The following is a 12,213-nucleotide window of genomic DNA, read 5'->3' on the forward strand; positions in this document are numbered from 1 at the left end:
ATGCTTTATTCGCGATATTTCTGTCATGGGTTATTTTTTGTTTATAGGAAATTAAAGGCCATTAATAAAAAAATTAAAAACATGAAAACTTCTTAATGTTTTAGTGACATCTGGTAAATTCAAATTTTACACCATAGAACAAATGTTTCTATTACTGAATTAATGTTTTGTTTTTTTTTTATAATGAAACATAATTTCTTGCTGTATAATTATTGTTTTTTAAATCTACAAATTTTCTTAACAGTTGCAAGACCTGACAGACAACCGATGATGCAGAAGGTCCATATTGAGGAGGGGGGAAATGACGAGAACATCTACACAAACAGGTCCTTTGATGATGCAATGCTCCAATCCCAGGCTTCTCCAGCTATCCCTTCACGACAGAGGCGACTGACATAAGTCTGTCATAGACAATTACCTCTCCTGAAACACGTACACACTAAAAAAAATACCTGATAGGGACACTTACTTCAACAATGTTTGCTTTGTTGTATATTTACTTGCATACCGATAGAGGCGGTTAACATTTTACTTCTGACATAGAAAAAAACCTCTCTAAGAACACATACACATACTAAAATGAGATATGGTATGGAATCCGGATAGGGCCACGCAGTTCACTATCCCATCATCGCACCATCGAGGTTTGAGTCGATGGTGCGATGACGCGATAATGCGATGACGAGTGAGCGATGAAGCGATAACGATGAAGCGATGGTGCGATAGCGCGATGACGATGACGCGATTGCGCGATACTGCAATGACGATGAAGCGATGGAGCGATAAAGCGATGACGCAATGGCACAATAGCAATGTTGCGATGGTGCGATAGCGATGATACGATAACACGATAACGATGAAGCGATGCTCTATCGTGTCAGCATCAGTGCTCTATCGCACTATCGTCATCGCATTATCGCTCCATCGTGCCATCGCATCATCGTCGTCGCGCCATCGCATCATAGTTATAGCACCATCGATTCATTGTCATCGCATTATCGCGTCATCGTATCATCGACTCAAATCTCGATGGTACTATGATGCGATAGTGAATTGCGTGGTCCTATCCGGATTCCATACACACCTGTGTTCAACCATTTTTATCAACAATTTTGAAAATATATCTAAACTTATTCAAAAATGTTTTGTTCTCTTTTAATGAAGCGATAATCAATAAAAGTTTATACTATGGGAAATAATTCCTATCCTCCTCATAGTCCGGAACGACTAAACCAAACGCAGAATCTTATTACCGCTCCATTTTCTTTATTTGAAATCAAGGATTGACACTTTTCCCTGTTTGTTTATATCAAGATAAACTAGCAGAAAGTCTAATAACAATTAGACTGATGTTTTGAAATTGCTAACCCTTGTTGGTTAACTTGCAAAAGAGGATTTGGTGCATATTTTTACCCTATAAAATATCTTGAATCCAGGCACTTCCAGAACTCTATCTCTCCTGCTTAATAACCTCCTCCCCTCCAAATCCTTGATTAAAATTATGAAAAATTGACGAATGCTGCTTATTCTTATGGACGTTTCTATACATGCCATTGTATTCAATAATAAATCTACATTTTTAAATCTTTTATCAACTTGTTGTCCTTTAGTTTAATGTGAATACTTCATTAACTTTTCAAAATATCGACTTTATAATCTTAATTTCTTATATTCGATCAATCTTTTGTTAATCGGATTTGAAAATTCTAAATCATAATTTACATTCAGTTGTAAATACAAATTACACTAATATCAAGAACATGTCTTTTTTATGTAATAAAACTTTTTAGGAGGATTTTCACCACATGTAATAGGATGTCCAGTTTTATTTTCATTTATTAACGACCCTCTCTACACCTGTGCAATTTTTTTTTGGACATTCATGATTGATAAAAATATTTTTTTCTTCTAAAAAAGTGTTTATATTGAGTTTTTTTTGTTTAGCACACCTTAGTCGAATGCTCGTGTGAGTTTTTCTGATCAAAATTTGTCCGTTGTCTGTCGGCGTCGTCGTCGTACATATTGTAGACGTCGTTGTTGTCGTCGTAAACTTTTCGCCTTTTCCTCTATTCTCAAAAACCACTGGGCCAATTTCAACCAAACTTGGCACAAAGTATTTATAGGTTAAGGGGATTCAAATTTGTTCAAATGAAGGGTCAAGCTCTTGTTCAAGAAAAGATAATTCAGAAATAGTGAAAATTTGGTGGTATGATTTAAAAAATCTTTTTCTCGAGTACCACTTTGCCAAGAAAGTTGAAACTTGTAGGGAAGCATCCTAAGGTAGTGTATATTCATTTTTTTTTTAAATCACGCCCCCGGGGGAAGGGCTGGGCCACAATGGCCGATCAAATGTTACATAGAAATATCTAGCAAAATTCTTTAAAAATCTTCTTCTCAAGAACCATTGTGCCCGGAAAGATAAAACTTATTTGGAAGCATTCTCGGGTAGTGTAAATTCAAATTTGTTCATATCATGATTCCCGGGGATAGGGTAGGGCCACAATGGCTGACCAAAGTTTTACATAGAAATAATTATATAGAAACATCCTTTAAAGATCCTCCTCTCAAGAATAGCATTTACATTTATATGGAAGCACTCTTAGGAATTGTACCTGTACCTGTAGATTGAAGTTTGTTCAAATCATATCCTCTGGGGGAAGGGCGGGGTTACAATATGGAATCCAAGTTTTACATAGAAATATGTAGAACCATCCTCTAAAAATCTTCTTTTCAAGAATACCAAAGCCATTATTAGTCATATTCATATAGAAGCATTCTTAGGTAGTGTAGATTCAAGTTTGTTCAAGTCATGCCCCCCCCCCCTCCGAACCCCTAGGGGGGCACAATGTAAGCTCAAATGTAACGGACAATAAAGCCACATGTAGTCAAAGAAATGTGCAAGCATCCTTATTTAGTGTAGATTCATGTTTGTTCAAACCATACCCTCCTTTAAGGATGAATAATAATAATGGGAACAGCAATGGGTGTAAATTTTCAATAATGAACTCATTTTTGCTTTTTCTAAAGCTACCGTGCTCAGTTAAGCAATATGGCATATTGGCCTCTTGTTACTATATGGTACGTGACATTTACCCCCAAGAGAAATAATCAAACACAACAAACATATAGTTATAAGTGAAGAAATATCTCTGTTGTTTACTTCCACAGAGAAAATACATGTAAATAATATATTCAGTTACTTTATATTGGCCTCTTTTAAATGTAAAAAATACTTGGATTAATAACAAATTGTGTAATATACTGTGAGTTTCTATTTTTTTTAAATTTAGATCTAAGGGCAGATTACTCTAACTGCAGAAATCTACCATACAATCAGAACTCTTTTCTAGCAGTGTAGAGAGGGTTCTTAAACAATATATTGATATGAAAAAGGATATGGAGATAACGAACAGTACTCAATCTCATTGTCCATAAAACAATACAAAATAAGAGCAGAGCAAACAAGACCCCCAAAACATTAGAGGTGGGATCAGGTGCATCCCCTGCCGACCGGTCACACCCGCCGTCTGATCCATGTCATGATCAGGAAAGAACGAAAAAATCCGTCGTCAATTCAGTGAATAAATAATGGACTCACAAATGGTATGAAAAAAAATATGAAAAAAGGTAGTCAGCATTTGAATCAGTGATAAATTGTATTTGCTGACACGGTCATTGTATCGACCATAGAACTTACGAAATGATAACTTTTAACAAAACTGCTGATATTCTTGTTTCATCAGCTTGCTTGACAATAATTTACCTCGTTTTAGAAATTGTTCATACGTAGAGCATGCTCTTGCGTATTGAAGCAACTGAGATATATATACTCCGTATGAAGGATGATGAAGGTAAATTGCTGCATAAATAAGGGAAGTTGACGATAGAAAAGTTAAAGTCATCACTTTTATCATATAGCTTGGTTGTCAGATTACCATTAGTGGCTTTCTCAAGTAAAATATCCAAGTATAAAACAAATGTGTCGGAATCTATGGTACTTTTTATCTCTAGCTTACAAGGATATATTGTATCGACTTAGGAATGGAAATCACCATTATTAATTGGCAATACGTCGTCGATATATCTGAATGTCGAGTTGTAGGCCAATGCCAGTGTTTTCTTCTTTTCACGCATAAGATTTTGCATAAATTCTGCTTCATATGAATATAAAAAATAAGTCTGCTAATAATGGAGCGCAATTTGTACCTATAGGAATTCCAATGGATTGTTAGAATACCTGGTCTCCAAAAACCACATAGATATTGTCAATCAGAAACTCAAGCATCTTCTTGATGCCAACTTTAGAGTAGTTACCCCGGTATATCTACCATAATTTCTAATTTATTTGTAAAACATTTATGATTAAGCAAGAAAGTGCAAAATCAACATAATATTTTTGCATAGATTTAGAGCATTAAAACAACGACATTACTTATTTGTGTTAATTAAAAAAATTAAAATAGCTTCCGGTCAAACAGGACGGAAGACCTACTCGTTGCGTTGCAACGATATTTGCTCTAATTTTCATTCCATTTTCATAAGACACTTGATTTATCGAAAACTTCTTAACTAATTTTATTTCTTTTTTTGTGAATATCTCTAGACCATTCTTTTCCTTTTCTGAAAAATAACATTTTTTGTCCTTTTTTTCAAATTGTAATTTTTTCCACGCATCTTCTTGTAAACCACTCAAGATTTAATCTCGATATTTTCAGAGATGATAAAACATCTCTTTGATTTATGCATAACGTCTTTTGATTTTGCATCGTTTACTTTTGGTTGACACAGGAATTCAAGTTTAATTTCAAGATATTTGGAACATTTTAACTGTTTTGAATAAAAGCAAATAGAAATTTAGTTCACAATCATTTACAAAAAGGATCTATTTGTAGTGCTTCCGGTATACAAAAAAAATCAACTTTTTCTCTTGAATTAAAAGAAAATAGAATAAAATTGGTTTAAATTGAGGTTTTATAAGTTTATTCTGGCCTTGTAACTTTAATTTTAACCGGAAATGATGCCTGAATTGTCAAAAGTCGTCAAATGACGTCACTTCGAATTACGGTCAGTATAAAAGTAGTCAGAAAATGCAAATTTTTGCCTTTGTTGACATGTTATTGATTAATTTATGGCACAAGAAAGTCAAACATAATTTTCCAAAATGTTTCAACATCTTTCCCGGTCAAACCGGAAAGAGATTATTTTGCAGTTACGACGAAAAATTAAAATTATGAAGCCATTGGGGAGGTCGTACATTGTAAGTGGACCGACTGGAGTTTTATTGTGTGAAAAATACAGTAGCGAAATGCTTAATTTTATACCATATATAACCTACATTAACTTCACTGAACATGCAAAGTTTGGGGGAAATCTACCGTCCAGGTATTCTTAAGGGACCGTCCAGGTAATTTCAAGGGACCGTCTCGAAATAATTGTACATTTTCTATAGAATTATATAGAGAATGGCCATTTTTTAGCACTCTAATGCAAATTTTACAAATACGACGATAGACTTTTTGTTCAAACTATAATATTTCAAGAGTAATACTATATTGTACATTATATATAAGAAACACCAAAAATCTACGGTCTTGGTACCAGAGGGGGCATCTAATAATGCCAAATATTAACGGATATCCCTGTTTTTATAGAGTTTTACAAAATAAGATGCATACTAATGAATTACACAAAAAATAAAAAATATGATGGAACAATTATTGAATTTTTTTTTAAATTTCAAGAGCATATACGTCTCGTATTAATGCAAATTTTCTTTCATAACATCTTTATTACCCCTTCTTTAAGAGCGTTACGTTATCTAACGTCAAAAACTCAGGATTACGACGTCAATCTACAAATCAATTATCAGATCATTTTAAAAACCAGTTATTTAAAATTGTAATAAAAAAAATTTCAACTTGTAATTTCATAATTTTGTTTAGTTGTATAAATCAAACGAAAAGAAAAGTTGCTTTAAACAGTAAATACGCTACATTTTACTATAATGTGCGAAATATTGCGCAATGGAAACTACAGTTAGCCCCCTTAAATCAGTGCTTTCTCAAAAAGAAAACCTAAAGAAGAAAACTTTTCTTGTCAGGTAAATCGATCTAACAATTCAGCTGTCTATGCAGTACTGACGAAGTAAAAACTATACCATTTCGTTATGTTTGATCTGGAAACGGTTAAGTTAATAAAATCTTTTGAAGTGAAAGCCATCTGTAATTCAGGCCTGACCTTAAAAACGTAGGCCCCGTGTCACGGTAGGCGTTGACCCGATAAATAACCCTCACTGCTCAATGGCCCTGAGTGCCAAGTTTAGGTTTAAAGTTTAAGCCCTTCACCGGTATATGTAGACGTGTCCATATGAGTAAAAAAATTTCGAGGGGACGTTAATCAATATACAACCAATCAATCAAAACAAAATACATTTGACAATCTAATCTTTAATTATTTGATTTATTGCAATCCTGTTTACACAAAAAGTGATTTTTATCATCTTCATTATATAGCCTGGTTTAAAAAGACACTGTTTCTCAGTAAATATTTTTTTTTATCTTTTTTCGCCATGCACTACAGTATAACGTAAAAAAAGAAAGAACATTTAATCTTTATCCCATTGTTTTGTACAGAAACAATTATTCTTCATATTTTTGTATCTCTTTTTCATCGGATATGAAATTTTAACAGAATGATTTTTATTCAAAGAAAACCCTCCGCCAATTGAATACACAAAATATGATGTTTGAGAAGAACATAGAATAAGAGGATAAAGTGTTTGTTATTGCACATGTTATCTTTTTGTGTATTCAAATGATCAAATCCTTTAACGAACCAAGGGCATTACTGTAGATTTGACAAAACATGTAGTGGTTTCTACAACTGACGGTGTATGAGCAGGGAGATTTTGTTACATCTATTCATCATTTACTATTTCCATTAGACATATTTAAAAAAAAAAACAGAAATTATTTTAAAGAACTGCAATCCAAGCAGAATGAACTACCGATATATCAATTAAGAAGACTATATTAAATAGACTAAATGTTTGTTGATATAGCACCTGTTATCTTCTATTTTCATATTCGTCCTGATACTTCAGTAATGATCTCGAAAGAGTTCTTCCCATTATTCCCCCTCTTAAATGGTAGTCCCTGCTTCTTCTTCTTTCAAGGTTGGTCTGCTCTCCTTGATTTGAACTGCTTGTCCTTCTGTCTATCCATCTATTTCTACTGTAGTCATATCGCTGATTATAATTTGTTACCTCACTAAATACGGATCTATGATGTCCATATCTGTCATTTCGTCGGTATCTTGTTTGCTCGTCATTTGTTCTAATTCGATGTAAAGTGTTTTGTCTGTACTGATGGTATAATTCACGAGTGTTTATTGGATTGTAGTCAGTGGACTTTCGTTTTGACTTTGGTGAAGCGGCTTCATCTGAAGATGCGTCTGAATAATATCTCGTTCCTACGGAAATACATATTTTACAGAATTAATATACAAAGTACACATATTAGCAAAAAGGTACTATTAGTTTGAACAATGTAAAATATATGGTCACCTTAAGATTTTTTCCTTTTATAAAAAAAATAGATAAATGAACAAAAAATATTTTCTTACGTACAATGTATAAGTTTGATGGATAGTATATTAAAAAAAATATTTTCAATAAAAGAAATGGACCTTTTATTTAAATTTGGAAATCAAATCTTGTATTTGAAAGTCATTCACAGGAAAACCGAAAATCAGAAGAGATAGAAAGTGAAATAGGTCTGAAAATGTTTGAGAAGAAAAATAAACAAGAAAATTAAAAGATTGTAAAGAATTATTAAAGAACCTGAACTTTCTACAAACCTGTTTCTTGTAAACGTTCAATTTGTCTTAAGTATTCGTTTTCCTCCTCTTGTCGATCATATTCCGGTATTTCTTGCATTTCCTGATTTTCCTCTTTTGCAAGCTCATAAGTTTCATGAATGCTTGAATGAAGATCTGGTTTCACATTTCTTTTAAAAGGATTTGGAAGTTCTGTGATGGCAACAAGATGCAAAAATGTACCCCATCTAGAATGAAAATTAACCATTAGAAAAACTTTGAAATAAACAAGACACACAGAGAGATGATTCAGCTGTAATGACAAACAAACACAAAAAGAAGAAAGTCACAATCATTAGAAATAAAGAAATAGGAATATTACATTGTTACTTTTGTATGTAAGCTGTCTTTATGACTGACTTTACATGTACCAATTAAAAATAATGATATGATAGCTGTTAGTATTGATAATGTCTCTTGCTTTACTGTGTTTAGGATATCTCTCGCCAAAATGTTTTCACTCCCTTAGCAAAACAGGTGTGCGAGTTTAAAACAAGTTGAAATCATAGAACATAGTATAATTTCTCTGACTTGCAAAAAAATCTGCTTATACGGTTTAACAAGAGAGTAAAAATAACCCTGTTTATTATTATTATGCGTATCCTATTATGTGATCTTAAATGCTAAAAATATATACAGTTCACTTCATATGAAAATGATGCACAAACAAAAGTTATATATTGGTAAGGATGGGGCTAATAGCCGTAACTAGTGGGCGCTGAAAAATAAAACCCTAAAATCCTTAACACACATGAATTTACACAAAAAATGGATACAAATAAAACAAACTTGTAGATATTTAGGTCATATTAATTAATTTAAATGCATAAATAGATTTTTTTCATTATCAAGCCTGTGTCATGATATATGTACCTGTGCATAATCATGCCACAAAACTGTATCATAAGAATGATAAGGAAAAACCCAATAAACAGCAGACCCAGGAGTTCAATTCTCATCTCGTAATTCTCAGCTTCGTCATCCTCGGTGTTTATCTGTAATGAAAGGAAATAGATTGATATAAGTTTGTATACGAATTATCAGATACACTTGATATATTCTTATTATGTGATTAATTTATTTTAAATTAAGTATGCTCGAACAGCAAAGAGATATCAATGACAACAAGAAATTTAAATGACGAAGGGAAAGGAATACTGATTTTTAATTCCTTTTGACATTTTCAAACTGAAATAAAAAAAAAAATGAAGGTCCTGTAAACATATTCATTCAGATGGAAATATAATGCTTATGAATTGAAATATAAAGCATATAACACTTACTGGGAGTTTAAAAGTTATCACAGCAGGACTCCGTAACTGAAACATGAAGTTCACAGCAATCCACAGTAAATTTATAAGAGCCATCCCTCCACAAACATTATTCCTTAACTCCCTCAATTGTTCTTTAACTTTATTTTCCTTTTCAGGGTCTCTTTCCAAAGGTTTAAGGTATCTAAAATTAAAATATGTTAATCTGTACGTTTTTTTAAAATGAATTTCAAAGTACCATATTAAATTAATACCTGTTATCATAGACAATTAGTGTTTTTTTTTCTGTGTTTCATGAAGGTATGTCAGAAAAAAACAAGATATAATAATTAGAGAAATAATATGATAAAAAACACATGCATTATGGTTGCATTCTATTTAAGGAATATTAATTGCAGATATTTAAAAGTACCTGTCAACAAATGATTTCCAAAATTCACTTTCTTTTTCCTTCATTTTAACGTATCTTCCCGTAAAAGGACCTTTGTTCACCCAGTTTGGTTCTTCTTCTTTAAATATCTGTTTAAATAATTAACAATTAAGGCATTATATTTCATTGCACTCGTTGATCATGTCATCTGTTTAGTGAAATATTCTAATGACATTTCATGTTACGAAAAAAATATTCTCATACCTTTTCCATAAATACTTTTTCTGAACCTCCTTTAGTCTGTTCCTGTGAATGGTTACCCTGAATTGGTGTTGCCTCTGTAACTATCTCCTCTAAATGTTCATTCTCTGCTCGATTAATTGCAGAATCCTTACGAAACCCAACCATGTCGGTCATTGTGGCCAATATCTTAAGGAGGACGTCCTTTTCTGAGGGATTTGGTTGGAATAAATTTTCTTTTATCTTTGTTAAGGGGGATAATATTTTGTACAATAATCCTTTATTTTCTTTCTCCTTCTCTTTCGCTGTACCACTCTCTCGCGTTCCCCATGAAATATCATTCAAATTGCACAAAGAATAAATGACTAGAAGTAAGAACCCCGACGGAACAAGTATATAGTAAAGCAATCCGTATATGATATTGCCCCATTCCCTTGGATGAAGTAAAGCGGCAATTATGAAAATAGCTACGAGTCCCATGATGAATATGACGCTGGGATGATATGGAGATTCTGTCACCGCTGTAATTATAACGCCGACGAAAACGACCATCATAATTAAAACGTAAAATCCGCTGAGGATTTGAGCTATCACTAGCTGAACATTTAATCGAAATGTGAGACATATGATGAAATATGCAACAGCCGGAAGTAAGGAGGCGATATATGACATCATAAGATCCAAACCAAATACAGCAACAAAAGCGCCGGCAATCATCATAAGAATTGTTGCTGGACCTATAAGTGTCGCAACCATCAATGAACCTGAAATAAGCAAAAAAAAAATAAAATAAATAAATAATGAATGAAATCGTGTATTTTTTTTCATTGAAAAATAAATATAATCTTTACTGACATTGGGGATTTTCTTGGCATTGTTACCCAAGACATTTATCCGTTTAATCTAACACATAAACAAGAAATCGACAAAATGTCTTCCAGCAAATAAGCGAAATTTCCTCTATCCTATCGAACATTGAAACCCATAATTCAATTTTTCCACAAAACTTGTAAACAAGTTTTTTTCTTCATTAAACGTTATGTAGCCTTGGCCATTCATAATTTTTTTAGTTAAATATGTAAAATTGGATTGGAACCATTAAATATTAGTTTTGAGGATGAAAGAGTGAGACAAACCTTGATAGGCCATATAAAGCCAACTTATATTCGGATTAGCCTCTACTGTATTTTTGCCATCTTGCAGTAGAGCCATAATATTGGCAAGCGTGGAGGGTGTCCATCTTTTCCTTTGGTTGAAATATTCATTAAAGCTCTCTGGGGCATAAGTATATGCATCAGCACCGGCAGCATAGTCAACTCTGTATCCTTGTTGTAAAAGCAGAGTACAGAGCCAGCGATCTTCCCCTGGAATAAAGAAGAATGGACTCAAATGTACTGTTTTTTTTTCAATCAACATTTTTTTCTTTCATATCGGGATTGCTGTTTAATTTTACTTCCAAAATTCACCTAAGTAAAAACGACTTATCTTATATTTAACGAAACCTTTTTTTTTCAATCATATGTCTGAAACTGTATATTGAACTGTGGGTTCAACTATAATGATTAAGAATAAGCCCCATCTTATGCATAAAATGGTCCTGTACTTCTATCAATTAATTAACTATCACACTCTTTCCTATTTCATTTATCAAAATGAAGTAGACACTTGGTGCTTTCATTTTCTATTTAAAAAATTCCGTTTTGAGAATCCAGATATTGGAAAACAGGTTTGAATAATCGTATTGTTCTTGAAATTTGCAGATAACACGCCTATTTGACTACCTTCAGCAAAGAATTAAAATATTAGCACAGCCCACGATCCAAAACATAAAACATGTTTTTTGATCTTCAGAAACAGAGCTTTCATTATGTATTCGCATATTTTGGATCAGAAGTTGTGCTCTATATGAAATATTGAAAAAATGCTTCAACTTTAAGTCATTTTAAAAGGAAAATACAGGATTAGGGGAAAATGACGCACTTTATGACGTCATAATGAATTGACTAGATGGGAAATTACCTCACGATTAACAGATAAGTGATTACATGTACCAACATTCCAAGTGATAAAAACTGCATTTGCAGTTTTAATTTTTCAGAAATTCTCAGGGCCAAATAAGGACCAAAGTGGCTCTTGCTCTTTGTTTTCTATTTCAACATACCTAGATCGTACATCAATATCTGAGAGGCTTCTGATGGTAGATGTGTATATTTCTTCATAACATTATCATCCATAAGAGCTGATCCTCGAAAAAGACTGAAACAGCCAGGGGAACACAAAACGCACCCAAGTACATGCTCCGTAGCTTTCTGAAGCCAATGCGCCACTGCATATTCAAATTTCTGATACCAGACAATCGGACCTATGTAATAGAGGATAAAATGATATAATGCAATGTTATGCATAGTGTAAAATACCAAATTGCTAATGAAAATGAGAAGATATATCAAGTACCAC

At 32.9% G+C, this 12,213-nt stretch overlaps 1 protein-coding gene across 1 annotated transcript; it reads right to left on the minus strand.

The window, feature by feature from the left end:
• Positions 1–6,919: 6,919 nt before the first annotated feature.
• Positions 6,920–12,118, minus strand: LOC134255688 (chitin synthase-like; the record flags this gene model as incomplete). Its single annotated transcript, XM_062738206.1, has 8 exons — positions 6,920–7,470; positions 7,858–8,063; positions 8,749–8,870; positions 9,159–9,330; positions 9,559–9,665; positions 9,781–10,520; positions 10,893–11,120; positions 11,918–12,118. Coding segments are annotated over 8 exons (2,180 nt in total), but the record flags the coding sequence as incomplete, so codon positions are not given.
• Positions 12,119–12,213: the final 95 nt, after the last annotated feature.

The sequence above is a fragment of the Saccostrea cucullata genome, unplaced genomic scaffold, assembly GCF_032062105.1.
Source record: "Saccostrea cucullata isolate Sc308-1 unplaced genomic scaffold, CSIRO_AGI_Scuc_v1 ctg16860, whole genome shotgun sequence".
NCBI classification, from domain to species: Eukaryota; Metazoa; Mollusca; class Bivalvia; order Ostreida; family Ostreidae; genus Saccostrea; species Saccostrea cuccullata.